Here is a 20,246-nt window from a genome sequence, read left to right as displayed (position 1 = left end):
CCGCTGCGGAAAAGGTTCGGGGCGCGCGCGCGCAATGACGACCGTGCCGGCAGGGCATCGCGATGGGTAAGCGCGCTGCAACAAACGTTGTCACCCGCCGGCGCTGTTCCCGGGGCACGATGGGCGCGCGGGCGCGGAGCGTTGGGAAGAACGCGGACGGGAGAAATGCGTCGTAACGCGGCCACGCAGGAGGATCGGAATAAAGAAACGCGGGAAAAGCCACGGACCACGAGACGACGTCACGGGGGAGAGGGTGGGGTGGTGATCGTCGAGTGGCACCGGGGGTAAGCCCGTTTATTAGGCCACAGTGTCACGGAACCAGTTCCGAATCGAACGTCCGGCATGCTCACGTATTTGACCTAGATATTCGTGTCAAGAGAGTTATCGTGCGCGCACGTGCGTGCGGTAGGAATCTTCGGGGTACCGGGCACACACGCGCTCGTCCGAACGATTAGTCGCCAACCGTACGAGCTGTTGTCAACCGCGGCAAAACCAAGACCGAATCCGGTGCTAATGCGGCACATACGATCTTCCAGCTATTTTCGTACGTTTTAAAACGCGTGAAAATTCCGTATTATATTTTTTTATTTTTTTTTAACTATTCGATAATTCTATTACGTATTTACGCTTTACCGAGGCCGTTGGTCGACTGATCGTTTGAGGGAAAACAAAAACAAAAAAAAAAAAATAACAAAAACGATACAGACATTTTCTTTCGTTTCCACTTCGTGGACATACGTTTCGAATCAAACCGTTTTGATACCGCTTCCGTGAAATATTTTTAACGAAAACAATACAAATTAATTTTCCGTCGACGCTTCATTTGCATGCTCATAACTTCGTTACATTCATGTGATCTGGCGACACTTGAACTCGATTCACTGAGACGCCATCGCTTTGCACTTGCATCAAAATGATACGACTGTGAGTATATAATACACCATCAAGTAATCAGTGGCATATTTTTATGCAGGCACGTGTCTACAGCCGAAAATTTGAAGAATTTATTCTGTTATTATAACAACAAAAATAAAAATAATATCAATAATTTATTAATAACTATAGTTAATAAAAATGGTTTGGATCTTAAGAAATTACATTTTAGTATTTAAATATAATGTGTTATGTATATTTATCTAATTAATATTTATTTTATAGTGGGTAATTCAAATATAATTAAATCATTGCGGTATATTATTTTAGTTATTCAGAGCGGCAATTTTCTGCAGGCCTACACGCAGTAAACATATAAATACGTGCCTGTATTTAATAGGTAGTTATTTTCGCATAACTGGGTAAAATACAACTAATAAAATATGTACGGCTTACGGATACGGTTTTATTTTTTAATTTTTGGGTGGCTTGAGTATTGAAAACCGATTTTATTTTTAATTGCTATCAATAAGAAACTATCCGTTCGAAAATTAAAATTAAAGTCCGTGTATTTTGATAACCATCTTAATGCTATTGTAAAATATAAATGCGTCATAATTTTATAAAATCATCATGCAATATATTGTAAGTACCTACTAACTTCATAAAGCTTAAAGATAAATCAATGGTTTTATTTTAAAGAACAGTTATGAACAATCTTATATAAATTATTATACACAAAATGGACTTCTGTAATTGTAATTTGAGTAAGCTAATGTTAATGTAGACAGCATACTCGTAGTTAAACAAGTTTGAGTTTGATAATGAAAATATGAAAGCTTGCTTAAAGTTGAACTCAAAGAAAACATTATGTTAATATTATAAATAACGATATTTCTGAATTTTATATTATTTACGCAAATTCCCTATTTTTCTATAACAATTCAAATTATAATATTTATAGGAAGTACATTACAAAGAATATGCAATTTATTTTACTCTACACTAGAGACTTAAATGTACTTTTATAAAGTATATAAAATCCATCCTACTTCATCAACGCAATCTAAACTTAAACTTTTTATTTTAAATTTCATCATTTTAATGCGAGTTTAAAATTTAAATGTAGATTTAATTTTGTTATTCTCAATAACATTACATTAATATTCTTAACTAGGAAAGGAAAATATTTTTATAATGACTTTATTGAATACATGGGATAGACGTATTTTACCAAAATATTTTTGGTAGGTATGTATTTTATTGCCAAATTATTGGATGTTAAATGTACATAGACCATATTTGGCTTAATCCTCTGAATTGTATCTATAATATTATTATATTATCAAATAACTTTTTATATTTTGTTATATAAAAATTTAATCACGAACAAGCAAATGATTATTATTTTATTTCTATGTGTTTTTAGCTATAATGTTAAATTATAATTTTTAAAATTAATGAATCTAAAATATCTAATTAATAATTAATTTACTAGTTAACTTTTAAAAATATTATTCATGATACACGAATTATGAAGTAAAATATTTATTTACTATAATCGCTCACCAAATATTCAAAACCATTTCTACCAATATAAAATGGGATTTAAAAATACACGTATTATTCTAATTTCTTTTCACATTATCTATTTCTTGGCTTTTTATCATTATTATTGTTATATTACGTAAATGGACTGAACAAAGTAGTATATTTTCAGAAACGATATAAAACTGAAAAGATTGTCTTACTTTAAATAATTTTGTTGTCATTGTATTTCTTGTCAAATTATTTAAAAGTATTTTTACCATTTTTTTAAAATCAATTAGGTGAAATGCTAGTATTATAATATACATACGTGGTTTTTATTTATGCACCTATTGTTAATTTCCTTTTCATTGAAATTGGACGCATTTTTGACATTCGTAGATATAACTGAAATAATACTCTATTTGGAAGGAGATCAAGAATAAGAAGCCACAATGCCCTTTCCTTTTCTATAATATATGAGTGTACGAGTATATACTAACAGTTTTACTAACCATTGATATATATATATATATATATATATGATATATAAATGCTTATGAATATAATAAAAAAATTTTTTTTCTAATTCTAACATTAAACTTAAACCGATTTAAAATAAGAATATAACCATTTTTTTTATATAAATAACGTGTTTTGTAGGTAAAATAATAAATAAATAATTGTTTTTGATGTTTTATTAAATGAAATATATGTTATATTCAAAAAATGTTTTTGATAGAAATGTATGCTATGTATAAATAAATACATAGTACCTATATAATGCATTTGTACATAGGTAAATAAATTGATATAAATAAAGTTTTGTACATGAGTGTATTTACCGCCTTATTTAGTTAGATAATTAAGTTATAGTAAATAGAAAAAATAATGAGGTCTTATTGTCGTAGTTGATTAATTGCTTCTGAATATTAATATACATTTATAACTATTGTTTGTATTTGATTGTATTTATAACTATTATAACTATTTATTTTTAAAAATTTAAAACGATTCTAAATGAATAATATTTTATGTAGAACAAATTTCCACTAATATTTATCATAAAAAAATGAATACTTAGAATAAATTGTTTATTTAGATCTAAATGATAAACAAAGTTGATTTAAATATTAAATTATTTTATGCACATGCGTCGACGTATATACGTTGTAAATACGTATAGCGAATTTTAATCACGATGTATAATTAGGTACCTACATATCACAGTAGTCCGTATGTATTAGTCATCATTCACTGTTCAAATTTCGTAACCTGAACGTTTTTTTTTTTTTAGTGAGGTCATTACCATTTGCAAAATATTATAAACAGACCACAAAGTACAGGAAACACCAACGAATAAACATGTACGTTTAATAATCGACAGATTTCTACTCGGTTATAAATTTAAAAATTGTTTTGTCGCTTATACGAGTAAATGGTGTTATAATATTACTATTAGCTAGACGTAAATAAATGTTATTTGCTAACATTAATCCATATTAACAAATTAACAATTTTTGGCATGAAAAAAATGTTTTAAGTAGATAATGAATAAAAAAATTATAGATTTAATATATACTTGGTTTCTAGATACATGTTTAAATAAAACTTAATTGGATTAGGATTCATAACATACATTGAAAGCATATAACTACAAGTAAAAATTATAAAAAAATTTAAGTAGCAAAGCCAATAGGTTTTTCTTAAATTGCTATTTAAATAATATTCGTTTTCACACATTTTTATCATACCAACTTTAATGACAACAAAATGTAACTTTTTGTAGAATATTGAAAAAAGTTAAAAAGATTTTTTTTTAATTTTAATCAAGACTTTATACAATCTATACTAAAAAAAAAGTACAATAAGCATAATGTATGTTTTTTTAATTAAGTGCAATAGCTTGAATATCTTAAGGGAAGAAACCGTCCAGTAAAAGTACTTCGACATGAATTTACAATTATTTAGGTATTTAAGTATTTATATTATATTTATTTTATAAGGTCACGTGGCCATTGTCGTTTGAGTCTTTTGGGGGGATTTCCTGGGATCGAGATAGATAGTAGCCTTTTAATATGAGGATTAGGGTGATTTTGAAGGCGATTCCTAAATTTTGAGTAATATAGCTTGGCTGTATCAGTGACTTTAGAAATTTGAAAATCTGTATGAAGTGTGTGGTTTGAAATATACGGAAGATCATTGGTTATGAGTCGGTGCATTTTTGATTGGAACACTTTTATTTCTTGTGTATTTGACATTTTTACTGTATCCCAGAGTTAGATACCGTAGAGCCTAATAGGCTAAGAAAAAGATTATAGATGTGAATTTTGGTTTTGAGGAATAAATTTGTGAATTTACCAAGAATAGGTCTGAGTAAAATCGTTGGTTTAATTTTAATTTTGTTGTGTGAAAATATTTAGCCCATGTTAGACGTTTGTCAAAGGTTAGACCTAGATATTTGGGTGTGTCGGAGAGCAAAAATGGTGCATACAGATTTGTTTTCATTAATTTTGTAGCGCCAGAGGGAGTACCAGTGTGATGGGTCATTCAGATGGCTTTAGAGAGTAAATGAAACTATGTCAGGATCAGTGGGTTGATCTGCAGAATGTAGATTAAAAAGAGTTGAAGATACGACTGCGCCTTGAGGAACGCAGGCCAAGTGTACTTTTATACATTATTTTACTTTACAGTAAGTTTCAAAACTAAATACCTGCACTTTTTAAACAATTATAAAAAACAAAAAAATTTAGTATATTTTTATGTTTATAGTAATTTCAAGATTATTAATGTACTTAGATGAGTATTATAAATAAACTGAATATACTTTAACCAATAACAAATAAAAAATATCCTTTAATAACATCTTCAAGCCATTGATATACATCCAATTGCTAATAATAATAAATGTACTTTTTCTATATTAAGAACTTGAATAAAAAAACTTTTTAAATGAAATATAATTTTTATTTTGAATATAATTTTCTTACTATTTGTTTTCCTTTCTATTTGTGTTGAATTGATGCCAAGCCGAAAAAAATTGTTGGATTCGGAACGAGCACGAATAAAACGGGTTTCAACATGTGTTTCCTGTGCACGACATATTGCAATAAAAGATTTCACTTGCTATTTTAGCCTAATAATATTGCATATAAATACAAATCTAGTCAAATTTTAAAATTAATAGTAACAAAGTAGAAATAAAAATAAAGAATTTGAAAAACTATAATTTAAAAATCATCAGTTGTAGTTTAAATTATATGCATAACAATTATATTTTAGTATATATGTTATTGTTAGTAACATTTATGATTCTCATATCTATTAACACTTTATTTTCAAACATCTATCTTTATTCAATCAATAGTTATTTAATGCAGTCATTAACTGATTCAAATATTGAAAATAACCATTAAAATAAAATATGATGATTATTTGATTAAATAAAAAAATATGAGTTGTTTACTTATAATTGTATATTAAAATGTGATTGTACTTTGGAACTTTGACGGTAAAATTAATTAGATAATGCAATTAAAGAAAACTAATAAAATAAATTTGTAATGTCATAAGATTTTATAGATTTATCATTTGTCCATATACTTAATAATTACTATCCTTAAAATCTTTATGTATTCTATATATTTTATATATTTAATATCTATATCTTTATATACATATTATATTGTATATTGTATTATAGTCATTATATAATTTAGACACAAAATGAAAATAACATTTATTATTTTGACATTCAAATTATGATCAATGACGAGTCATTTAATTATTACAAAAGGATATCCCATATCACAAATTATACCAGTATATATACTCTTGTCATAAATATAAGTACATTTTATGAATTTTACGATTGATTACTGTGAAAACATTTACATATCAAACGACTATTAGTTTTTTTTTTTAATATTATAATGATATAGCCATATAGATTTGATTATTTTATTTCTATGTAATTTTAACATAATCATATAACCTACCTCTATTAAAATTAACCATATTAGATTTTAAAACATTATTAAAAGCAGGTTAAGCGATATTTTATACCTTTGTTGATTAAATTTCTCAAATGGAATGAATAAAATTCACTACACTTTAAACTCGGGTTAAAATTAATGTCATGTCGAGACGATTTTTATTACTTTTAAAACTACATCTACTCGTATCAATAAAACTCAAAAATATTCCACTTATGATTGCCATACGAAAAACATCATAGGTAAATAATTTGAAAGTAAATTTTAAACGAAGATTTATTGTATATCTTTAATTAAGTTTGTTTTATAGCACTTGTTATTTTTAATATTAATTTAGTACATAGATTTTCATTTCATAATTAAATATTAAATACTACGTCAATGAAATTTGATTGGTCATGTATTTTTTTTTCTTTGTATTATATTATACAAATAGGATATAATAGCTGTTATATAATGGATCTATGATTATCAGTCAATATATAAACTATTTATTTATTTATATATTAAATTACGAGTACTAACCAATTAATAATTTTTATTTTATTATAATCAGTAATTTCATATTTTAACAATATAATATTTGTTTTTTTTTTAATGTATTATAAAATATTATACATTGCGTGCAGCATATTTATCAGTTATGAAAAAATAATAAAATGGTTAGATATTACACTACATTTAAGTGCTCATATGAATAGTTTTTCGAATAATATAACTGTTCAAAAAACTTTAAATGATAAATACTCTAATCTGTGTTGATGCGATATCGATTTCCTATATCAGAAATCTACAATTGTTTATTATCTAATGATTAAAAAATAATAGACAGTTCTAAAGGATGTTGAACTTTTTCCGGAAATATTTTTAAATTTGCACTTGTACTCTATAAATAAATTTCAACTATTAATTTTCATTATTCGTGTTTGAAAACTTTTTGGAGATTGTTTCAATATTTTAAAGCCACCATACTTCATGAGTCTCAGCTTATTTATTATATTTTCAAAATATAAATTGCTCATTATTTGTTGTTAATGTTTTTTGTATTAAGAGTCTAATATACTAAGTTTTTGGCCCAAGATTACAAGAAAATATATTGAGTCCCCAATATTTTTCTCATCATTAGCAGTACCTACAATAATTGCCTGTTTTGCAATCAAAAAATCATTATCTTTTTAGTTTTTCATGTTTTACATATATTCAATTTTTATACAACTTGTATTAGATATGCTAAATCATTAGAAAGTAATTCAACTGATTCGAATATACAGGTTTTTTTGACCCTCAAAAAAAAAAAATAAATATATATAAGTTAATTTTAACATTTAAACTATCACCTTTATACACTTTTAGCTAAGTACATATGTTTACTTGTGACATTATAAAATATTAAATTATCAAAGAAATAGTCAACTTACACTTAAATAAAACGAAAACCACTTTTCAGTTCTAAGAAAATATTTCTAAAGGGTTTAGAGACGTTTTTATTTTTTTAATCTTAATTAATAGTAATCACTGGCACACTTTCCAACAACTGACTTTCTTATATTTTTTTTGATAATCATTTAACGATTTTTAGACTTAGATACTATGGTGGTTTTTATATATTTCTAGTAAATATATGACAAATACAATGTAGCATTAACTTTTACTTAAGTAGGTGGAAAAACAAGTTTAGATTTTATTTAAAATACTACCTGCGTCTTTTATAAGAAAATTTAGGTTATTAATACGCTAGTTCTATAAAATGCATTTTAACTCATGCAAGTTATAATCTATAAGTATTAACATTTAAAATTGACCAGTGTTTTGTCATATTCTTCGTCTTTCTTTACAGATTTAACTATACTATTTAATGGTTTCAGTGTACCTATTAAATTTACAAAGTTAAGTACAAATCGACTTAATAATATCTAAATAAATTTATTTTCATCGAAGGACACGTTCGATATCTGTGAATATTTCGTTTATAGTTTCTTGATTTAGTTTTATAATTTTTTATCTGATATAATTTACATAAGATACTTAACAGTTCACAATCTTTTTGAATCGTCTACTTTCAAAATCTATTATTTACCATAATTTTTGTGCTAAAAATAATGATGCAATGTCATTTTTAATCACGTTACTGCACAAAGTATTTTATGTTTGTTCATAAATATAATTTTGTATTTTATTGTACATCAAAAATAATTATATCCAGTGATTTGTCAATGCACGAAAATGTTGGCATTTTTGAGTTACTTTTACTATCAATATTTTGTTTAACAATAGTTTTATAGTTGTGACTATCTATTGTACATTTTACTAGATATTAATAAATCATTTTACGTAAATTTATATTGGTATATTATAAATTGTATTTTCATAACCATCGGTTTAATCAAAAATATCTATTTAATGTAACAATGTAAAATAATACAAATATGATATTTAATGATTTACTGAGTTTTAGAATTATCTATGTGTGACTTATTGTAAAAGAGAAAATAAATATTAATGTTATAATAAATATTTTTAGCGAATAATTTTAGAGAAAGAATTGTGTACTATATTTTATACCTGTTTGTGTTTACGGACGATGATTTTATAATGACACACAGCATAATTTAATATAAAACTGTATTAATATATTCTTATAAGTACTATAGTGTGGCTATATTCTATTATGCATAGAAAATTAAGTATAAGTACATACTTAAGTAATAATTAATGTATGAAAATTGCACTGCAGTATTGAGAGCAGAAGACTAGAAAGTGTATTATTGTTTATCAAATATGTAGTAAACAAAAGTAAATTTATAAATTAGCTGGAAGGTATCAATAATTTTAGAATACATTTTCAAATTATCAGCAATCGGGCGTTTTCATTTAGTATGACGACGACACTCGAATCATCGATTTGAAATGTACTCGAGGAAATTGGAAACTAAAATTATTTCAGTTAACAATACCAACAGAAATTCAATGACTACACGTCTATTATTTCCGATGAATCGTTCCTTGTATAAAGGAGAAATCACGCTACCTACTTGTTAGAAGAAGTAATGGGTATAATAACTAATCCAATCCGCCGTCTCTACATAGCTTCGCAAAACGATACACCATCGATTGAACTTTCAAAACTTCGATGGCGAATACACGTCACACTTATTGACTTTTGAGGATCAATTAGCATATAAATATTAGTTTATTTTCGTACGTAAGTAAAATAAAATACCTCACGCTTATACATGAAAAATAACACGAATATGGCATAGTTCTAGAATACTAATTGTATAACACACTGCTGTATAGTTAATATTTTCAATTAAATATTTTGTTATTCATGAAATATTTAAAAAAAACATTTAGAATCCCTTCGCAGTGAATACTTGTAATAAATAAAATTGATTCTAAAAATGCGTTCCCTGAGGTAGAATAATATTATTTATTATTATTAATAGTTTTATACCCAAGGTTTACCCTAGGTATATTTTGTGGCATAAGAAATTTCATAATATTATTTGTTGAATGTAAGTATAATGAAATTCCCCATTACACGATTGACTTGAAAATTACATTGACCTTTAAAATGACTGTGTTTTTAAGGATCAATGTAATTTTTAAGTCAATCGTGAATTGCTAATTTATAATCAAATTAATTTAGATATGAAATAACATTTTTCATTTAATATACATTTTTGAAAATATAATTATTAGTACCTAATAGTAAGAAATAAGAAATAGAAATAAAAATATTTTCAAGTTACCCCTGTAGTAATTATTAATGAATATATAATGGAATAAGATAATATAAATTATTTATAATGATATTTATATTTGTATGAAAAGTGATAATTTAACGTTAATTTTCGTAACGTTAATAAATTAACGTTACGAAAAAAAATTTTCTAATTTCGGTTTCAGATATCGGTATTTATTTTTTCCGATTTTGATTTTAGTTTTGAACATCGGTATTCTTTTTTTTAATTTTAGTTTTGATTTTAGATTTTAGTATTTATTTTTTTCAATTTGGGGTTTATTTTTGATTCATTTTTAGTAAAAGTTATATTGATGTAAAATTTATGACAAAACATACAATATTTGATAAAAATTACAAATCAATTAAATTTATTTTTAATTCCGAAATAATATTATTAGACATTTATAGATTATAAGAAGCGGCCGCTCCATCAATATTTGGGGGTGGGTGGTTAGTAATTAGATGGATATTCTTTTACTTATACGAAGAATAACATTTTTATTTTGTAATTGTCATACATCAATAGACTACATAATATCTAAATATTATAACATATAATATTATAATAATATATAGGTACTGTATAATATGTAATAGTGTAGTACGTATTACGCAAAACATATGTTATTTATATATTTATATATTACCTATAATATATAATTATCAGGTGTTTAAAAAATAAAGTTTTATTTAGCTAATAATTTGTTTTAATTGATGTTAAAAAATGATGGGACTTGAGCAAATTAAGTATGCATGTAGCTGTAGCATTACTAGCATTACAATGAAGCTTTTCATTATTATAAAGCGTATTAAATGTATTTACATATACCAATTACATCAGTAATATTGATCAAAACTATTAAATAAGTAACAATCATCATGAAAAATAATATTTTACGAGTATACTATATTTTTATAGGATTTAAATATTAATTTAGTTTAAAAAAGAGTATAATTATCCAAATTAGTTATTCAATATGTTTTTTATAGTGACAATGAGAATGAAAGGAGCGGTTATGGTATGTAGGGGTATTTAAAAAACAGTTGGGTGGGTGGTTTATAAAAATATTCGCTCCCTACGTAAAAGTAGTTCAACACACCACTGGGTGATTGTACGATCACCTAATGTTGAGTGAAATCTAACCGTCTATATATTTTATGATTGAATATTTGTATCATAAGATAACATGTTGGCAATATTGTATTTGAGCCGGAAACAAATCGTGTGAAATTAGCGCGATGCGTTTTATATTTTAGCACAGATTTATGTACCCGATAAACGAACGACCATCATGTCCCCAAATCGCGCGATATACCTACCTATATTTTAGTTGTCCCAGTGGGAGTTACCCATTTCCATAAAAAGTGTACCTTTCCCTTTTCTGTTAAATTAAAATAAGTTGGTCTAGAACTGTACTTATATTATTGGATGATTGTATGTATTACAATTATTAAATAGACTAAATATAAATTATTATTAAATAGACTAAATAATTAAATTAATTAAAAATCTAGAAATTGTTTTATTATATTTGTTTTTATCACAAGAAATATTAAAAATATCACTTTTTTATTATTGTATAAATTCAAACTTATATGAAATTCGTCAAACGTAAATTTATATAACATTGTGTTAGTCGAACTGTAATAGACATTAATTTTGTATTATCGAGCCGTCATAAGCTTACATTACTTTTTTACACATTTATTTAGCTATGCCATCATAAACTTAGATTATTTATAAATTATTAATTATAAATCGTTTTGTTTTATACGCATTTATTTTATTTATTTATATCCTTACCTATTTTTAATAAAAACCAAATAAAATAACAGGTGACCAAGTCGGCCCAATATAATTGCGGACATTTGACAATTTGTTATTAATTAATTAATTTGCTCATTAATAATTGTAATACTTATATATACATCCAATAATATTCGGATAATAGACTAATTGTTTTCATTTGACAGAAAAGGGAAAGATACATTTTTGGTGGAAACCGGCCATACCCGTCCCAGTTCCGAGAATATTTACTCTAGTCATTTTTGTTGTACAACACAAGCATAGGCGCAACCTGGGGGGGGGGCTAGAGGGGATTAGCCCCCCGGACCAAGATTTAGCCCCCCATAAATATTCCATGTTACACATGGAATACTGCATACAGTACTCATAATAGTGTCACGTACAAAAAAAGACACATTATAGTAAAATCAACTTGGCTCCAAATCTAAAATATTTTATCATAGTATATAAGAGTTGGGGTAATCTACAGGTTATCTTAAGTTTTGGTAAGAGGGCTATAGCCCCCCATATTTTTTTACCCTAGTTGCGCCTATCAACACAAGGAGCTGAATTTTTGCAGTTAAAATACATGTTATACTGTTAATTAGTTAACGGTAATATAGTAGTAATAATATACGTTTAAAATCAACAGCTTGTATTATACTAATTTAATGAATTACATTAGTTTTTTTTTTTTTTTATAGATGTAGTATAAGTGTCCGGATACTAAATATTGTGATATTAAATCTAATTGCGGTACAATTACTGCTGTGTTCTATTGCGATTAGCGACGGTGTAAAATCGGATAACACGCAATCGGGTGCTGAATTTTTGAAAAATGTCATGGGTAACTTACGCAAACCACATATCGTTAATCGCAAGAACCTTAACGATCGGATTGACGTCGAGGAATACATACCCGACGATACACCGTACTCGGACCAATCCAACGAAATAAAGATACTGTCGAAACAACCATTAAATTACAACGGACCGAATGTAAGTGATCGTTTATAATCGAATCATAGGTTGTCACGTCAAATGTATTTGACTTGTACTTATGTAGTAATCATTGTTTACACCAGGTGAACGCGAACAAAAATCAGGCTGAAACATTGTTTTCCCAATTTTTGAACCCTGAATTTGCTGAATCACAGAACAAGATACTTAATCAACAAGCTCCACAACAGTTTATTTCAATACCGAATAACCCACAAACGCAGAATCTAGTAAACTCTATTTCGTCAAGTAAGTTGAATCCAAAATATAATCATAAAGCACGCTGTTTTATGTTGGAAATTAGAAAATGTATGTAGGTACCTACTGAAAATAGATTTTGAAAATTTGTTTGTCTGCGGTTAAGATTTTAAAATTGAAAAATAATTATTATTAATTATTTATTTTAATGTAAGTATGTAAGTAATTTTATTGAAAAATGCTTTTCTTGGCCACTAAAATTATTACAAAATAATCCAATTTTTTTAATCGCTTATATCGATTAAAATATTAAAATAAACGTTGTAACACGTTTAAAAAAAAAAAAAATATATAAATTAAATTTGTAAAATATTTTAAAAACATAAAATATACCTAACAGATTATTAAAATTTGTATGTACATAGTAATTACAATAAAAAAATTTTTACTCCGATGTTTCAGGTCACATACGATTTTAACTCGGTAAAATCTTTTGTTTACACTGGATACATTTTTTAGTTAATAGTTTCGACTATTTTTATGCCATTAAAATACTTTAATAATTTATTAGTTAAACTTTATTAGTTAACTATTAACTTTATTAGTTACTATTAGTTAACAGTTTTTAAAACTCGTAAGAAACATATAAATATAGCATAATCGAAAAATAAATTTCATCTATCTTTTATTTTTTTTAAACAAAGATGATTTTAGAAATACTACATACATAAATATTTATTTAATTTTTTTCGTATTTTATTATTGATAAGCAACTACCTATATAATTAAAAAATAGTTATTTTTAAAAACGTAGATCTCATCAAAAACAATCAAAATCTTACAAATTTTACAAATCGTCTGGATTAAGATTAAATTAATATTTTATATTTGTATTTTGTATTTATAATATGAATATGTCAATTAAATACTATAAATAATTAGACTCTCTTCTCCCAACACATGTATAGCTTACAGGAAGTAGATATTAACATTATATATGTATATATATATAAACATATATTTACATATTTATATACAATTAATTAAGTTCTATTCAATCGTAATTGTAATATTATTAATGTTTTTGTGCTAAATAAATAACTATTGTTGTTGCACAGGTGATCCTATGAAGCCACCAGATGGAACGATTGGTGGTTACAACTATTTCTTTTATCCATTGGACAACAATGCTATTAAACAGTTGCAGAACGCCAACAATCAGCAGGACATAAGTAATCAGCAAAATAGTCAAAATTCAGCGACGGACATGATGGAAATAAATAAACCAGAAAATCAAGTTACCAAGTCAAAAGTTGAACCATTGTTCGTGGCTATGGCCGGTTTCGTAGGTGTTGCCGTGGTCTTCCTCAGCGCTATGATGTTTATACCAAGACTTCCCATATCCTCACTGAGTTCGAAAGCTGTCCTAAAACGAGCTCCCGAAGAGTTGGCCTCACTAACTAAACTCGTCACCGAATCGATCGATGGAAAAGACTGTAGTGAGAGAATAGCCTGCGAAGTTGGAAGAGCCATGCGATCCATGCAAGTTGGAAGCAAACCAATTAGGTACATATTTTAATTGGCTCTTATTGTTTTTAAATTCAATTTTAGAAGCGTTTTATAAACACAAAAGAAAAAAAGTTAAATGTAACCAACAAAATACAAAACAATGTATACGGTATGTGTTGTAGGTTAGGTTACCTATTCCACTACCACATACAACCTATTCATTAATCAACATATCTATATTATCAAAATAAATGCATAGAAACATAAAATAATTATAGTTATAAAACGTACACGTATTTTTTCCGCAGCAGCTTAGATAGAACTATTAAATTCTATTAAAAAACATGAAAACTTTGTTACAAAATTGTATTTGTGTTGTATAAATTACTCTGATGAAAACCAAAAATGCTTATTATAACCATTATCAGGGCGCAGATTTCAATGTAAAATGCATTTTTTTTCTAAATCCTTAGGCTAGTCGCTGACATGAAATTTTCAGTTGCGCAACAGTTTAATCGCATTAGTGAATTTCACAGCGTTAAATGACGATGAGCTCACGTGCAACTGATCAGTTTGACCAACTAATTAGTTTGTGTTTTGTCACAAATCGTTTGATTGCGCGATTACATCCTATGTATCCTATGTATCATAATGTGACACGAGAGTACAGTTACATTTGTGAGTGCGGTATGATGAAACTGTTGCGCAACTATCGCACAACTGAAAATTGCATGTCAGCGAATAGCCTTATGCTTTGCTCAGTTTGGCAAAATACCATATGTTTCAATTAGTGTAAATTCATATAATTCAATTTTTATTTTGTAATTTTTCGCATTTTTTGTCATATTTACTTCTTTAATGCATTTTTGGTGTTTTCACTACTTTTAAATATTTTTATATTTTTTGAAAATTTAACATTTTTGGAAAGAATTAAAAAAATGTCTAGTATTCAATACTTTCCTTTAATCAAATTATATACAACTTCTCTTTATCGTTTTATGTTATCGTTACGTCATTAAACTATGGTATAATAGTCGATGACAATGACAATAATACAGACTACGTGTATACAGCGACATAGTGGGCTTAGCCACATTATTAATAATCCCGCCTAGTAGCTGGTAACTGGAAAACATTGACATTTTAACACATCAATCAATATAATATATTGTATACATAATATATAACAATATTATTTATGTGCAATGCACACATACTATCACAAGGTAAAAATATTGAATTTTGTTAAAAAAAAAAAAAAAAATGTTTTTTTTTAAATTTTGACTGTTTATACCTAATACTATTTATTATTTACTGGATAAAAATTTTCAGTTCAACGTGACCATAAAAATACAAATAACATAGAATCAAGAAATATCTGGAAAGTATTGATAAAATAAATTAAAAATATTTTATTGCATTTTTCACATTTTTTACGTCATTAATTACATTTTTTAAGTCATAATTGGATTTTTTCTAAGGCATTTTAAATTATTTTTTATGGCAATAAAATCCGCGCTCTAGTTATTATCGATATAAATTAATTTGCGAAATTATCCGGATTCACCCGTGTGTATATTTTTTGTTTTTCTATATTTACAATATTATTTTAGAATATTAGAGGTAATAACTTTGTTAAATGTAAAATAGTTTTTATGTTTCGTCTTTTATGGGTTTTTTTTTTTATAATACCTAAAATACTTAAATCAAGTATTTAAAACAGTAAAATTTCGAAAAATGTAATCCCCTCTCTTGTGAAAATAGATCATTAGATTTTACATAAATAATACCACTCACTAATAAATATTTTTATAAGTAAACTCATTTAACAGTATAATAGTACATGTCAAATTATTTATTACTACCATCTACCATTTTATGAAATCAAATAAAATTAAAGTAAATCTCTAATGGTTTTAAAAAACTTTGAATCACTTTTGAAAACAAGTTCCGGTTCCATAAAACATAATAAAATTAAACCAAATGGTGGTATAAACTATAGTTAGTTATAATAAGTGAATTATAGCTAGATCATTGTGTAGGTAAGCCATATAATGTACATATATATTGTGCTTTGCCGCTAACAAAACTAATGCTTAGATATACAGACGATATTTTTTATAAATATTACTTTGTAACCTATTATTTTAATTAATTTCCATAGACCGATCATTTTTTCATTCACATGTTTTGATATAATACCCAATCTTAATAAAAGATATTATTCATTTATATTTAAATAGAGATATAAATACATCAACTTGAAGTGAATTTAATTAGTATTTCAAGTACTTTTGTTAATAAATATTTAAGAACAAAAATAAATAGTTGGAAAGTATTCAAATACAAATAATTTTATAAATATACTTTTTGTTACTTTTATAATAAATACCTATTCTTTTATATTAAAACTTTAAATTCGACCATTGAGATCACAGACTCATTCAAACTGTATATTACATACTATATACAATATATATATATATATATATATTAAACATACACCAGATAGTTACTACTAAAGCTTATAGATAAAACCTGCTGTAGCGCTAACCAATAACTTACGAGCTAGACATTATTGTATTTCATATATATTAAAGAATATAATATTTCATATTTTGTGTGCCATAATGAAAAATTAATATAACATGATTGTATTATATAAATCAAGTTTATTCAATAAATAATAATGTTATAAAAAAATTATTAATAGTTAAAGATATTTAGGTATACCAAACATGTTCATTTGATTTATCTATATGACATGCACACAATAGTGTAAATAAAATTCGTTTCCGTAATAATTTATATGAAGTTTTCAATAATCTACGTCAGAATATACTAAAATAGGCCTCAACGAAAATAATAAGTCATAGTTCGATTTCGCATTTATTTTAGGAGGCTATGTAAAATATTAGATTACAATGATTTTACTTTTGAATACTGATTAAAATATATACTATTACATAATTTAATGAGACAAAATCGATAAAATATTTAAACAAAAATATTTTATTTTCAAATACAAATAGGTACGTCAAAATACATAAATCTTAAATCAAAAATTATTTAAAAAGTGTTCTAAATACTATAAAAATATTTGAATATTTTTATTCAAATATTTTACAAGACTCATAATATCAAAAACGGTTTACAACATTTTAAATCATATAACTCGATCAAATCAAAAACAAATGAAAAACGGACGTTAAAATGTCATATTCTTACTGCACAGTGAATAATTGATTTTCTATTTTGATTACAGAATGATGGAAATAATTTTACCTCCAACCGTCGCAAAAAAACTGGCTCAGATACGAAGAGCTGCGACAAGGAAAGAACAGTGCCATTTCATCTCGTGTAAAAATACTGACGATTCAATTAAACTGGTGGCGAAATTGAGGAGACCGAATAATAAAACCGTTACCAGCGTCAAAGAAATTTTCGACATGGATTAGATTGTATGCTTACTGATAATTATTTATTTATTTATAATTTATTTTACAAAATTACCTATGTAATTACACTCATCTCTATAGAATGCACATACAAATATAATATTTATACTCCCTGCGTGGTATAATATTATTAAATGTTATTATTAGACACCTATTAATGATATTTATTGAGATATCATCGTCGTAATACAAAAACTGACCAAGTGCATTTTCATAGTTTTCAGTAATATCAATTTTAGTTTTAAATACTTTTAAAAACTTATAAACACTTTGAAAATTACAATTTATATTCATTTCTACTAAACTTGTTATCGTTTAAATTGTGATAATATGTTTTAGTAATATATTCTGTAATTTTTTTCAATTTATTTTGTTTGAAGCTTCATTTAAAAAAATGCACATTGTCACTTTTTGTATAACGATAACGATATGCTTAGATTATCGATTAATGATTATACTACAGTAGTTTAGTGGATAGTTTAGTTATTATATTATATTATATTTATTAAGATGCTCAATACAACTTTAGCAGAACTGATAGATATTATAAACATGTACATGAATATGTGAAGAAATAAAAATATTTTATTTGACAATTTTGAATTAATTTGATAAATCATCACAATATTATATAACATTATTGACAATGTTTGATTTTTATTGAGATTGGTGTACTAACTTTTTACCAACATAAATTACAAATGCAATGTTGAATTTATATCTAATTTCTTCAATTTACAACTAGTTTTGTATTTGATTTTCAGAAAATTATTCTACGTTAAAATGTGTGGTTATCAAAAATATAAAAAACTACCAACAATTATTTTTTTTATGTAAATATTGTGATATTCCCTTAAAATTATTCAAAATAAACTCTTTAAAAACTCGTAAATTTATCGAAAATAGGTCAAGTTATCAACTCGTAGTAAAGTGTTGATTATACAAATACATTATACAAATATATGGCACATTTATGTATTATTTAACATTACATTATTAGTTTATTTTATCTTTTGTTTATATATGACCATAATAATACATGAAAATCGAAGTAACATTATTACAATCTTAACAAAATCAACTTTTCAATGACTTCCTAATAAATTATATTTTCTCTTTAAATAGTAAACAGGATTTATTCATTTTGAAATACAGATAATCAGTAAGTTTGACAAAATTATGATTTTTAACTTTATATATTGAAAAACTTGTTAATAATTTTTAAATGTTATAAGCATTGTACAATTATATAGGAAAATTAATATGAACAACATATTTTATATTACTCTATTTATTCTTAATTGACCTCATATAATATAATTGATATTTATATGTATTTGATCGTAGTTTTTTTATTTTAATTTTTTTTTTATAGTCTAAAATTTAATAAAGACAACATGACTATTCTCTAGTATTTTTCTAATAGTTCCCTGCTACAAATTTATCTAAATATTATCTAAACCACAAAATTATTTATATATTTTATAATGACATGTATTAATTATATTGTATTAAGCTAGTAGGTTTTTAAAATTATATAGAGCAAAATTATTCTATTTAAATATTCACAAAAATAATTATATTTTTGAATGGAAGTACTAAAAATTATTTATGAACATAAATAAGCATTCATAAGTAAAAAATGTCATTTGGTTACAAAAAGTTAAAGTGTATTTTTTTGATTACTCAAAAAATTATTCAAATTGCATTTATATTAATTAAAATGGGCAGGACCCGTTTTGCCCAGACTAGTATATAGATAAATTTAAAATTAAGTAGACAATGATTATTTTAAATTATATAATATTGTAATATACTTTTATTTTAAATTATATGGTATTGTAATATTTGAGTATTGTTTAGCGTTATCCGGAGAACACTACAAGGAGGTGATACTATTTATTCTCCAAAAAAATTGCTTTTGAGTTCACAAAAATGGTAAAATTTAAAATTTAGTCTACAATAATTATAAAAATATATTATTAAAAATCAAATTTACTTAAATTCTTCACAATATTTATAAAAGTATATTATTAAAAAATCAAATTTATACAATATTTATAAAAAATTGCCAACTTTATTTTAAATTTATTTTAACTAGTTTGAGCAAAACGAAAATCTTATAATAACAAAATTTGGGCTGCAACATTTGTTAT

At 25.5% G+C, this 20,246-nt stretch overlaps 1 protein-coding gene across 1 annotated transcript; it reads left to right on the top strand.

Annotated features, from left to right (window-relative positions):
• The first annotated feature begins 355 nt into the window (after window positions 1–355).
• LOC112692497 lies at window positions 356–18,686 on the top strand. The gene is made up of 5 exons (XM_025567170.1): window positions 356–924; window positions 12,631–12,925; window positions 13,012–13,174; window positions 14,242–14,689; window positions 17,898–18,686. Exons 1-5 carry the CDS (start codon window positions 914–916, stop codon window positions 18,088–18,090), a joined length of 1,110 nt encoding a protein of 369 aa, XP_025422955.1. The 5' UTR covers window positions 356–913; the 3' UTR covers window positions 18,091–18,686.
• Window positions 18,687–20,246: the final 1,560 nt, after the last annotated feature.

This window comes from Sipha flava, unplaced genomic scaffold, assembly GCF_003268045.1.
Source record: "Sipha flava isolate LNK unplaced genomic scaffold, YSA_version1 116_pilon_pilon, whole genome shotgun sequence".
Taxonomy (NCBI): domain Eukaryota; kingdom Metazoa; phylum Arthropoda; class Insecta; order Hemiptera; family Aphididae; genus Sipha; species Sipha flava.
This window is presented reverse-complemented; position numbering and strand designations above follow the sequence as displayed.

What these genes read in the sequence shown, in the direction of transcription:
- LOC112692497 (XM_025567170.1), top strand. An exon ending in AGTAAACTCTATTTCGTCAA is followed by an intron (nt 13,175 to 14,241) that starts GTAAGTTGAATC and finishes GTTGTTGCACAG; the next exon opens with GTGATCCTATGAAGCCACCA. An exon ending in GTTGGAAGCAAACCAATTAG is followed by an intron (nt 14,690 to 17,897) that starts GTACATATTTTA and finishes TTTTGATTACAG; the next exon opens with AATGATGGAAATAATTTTAC.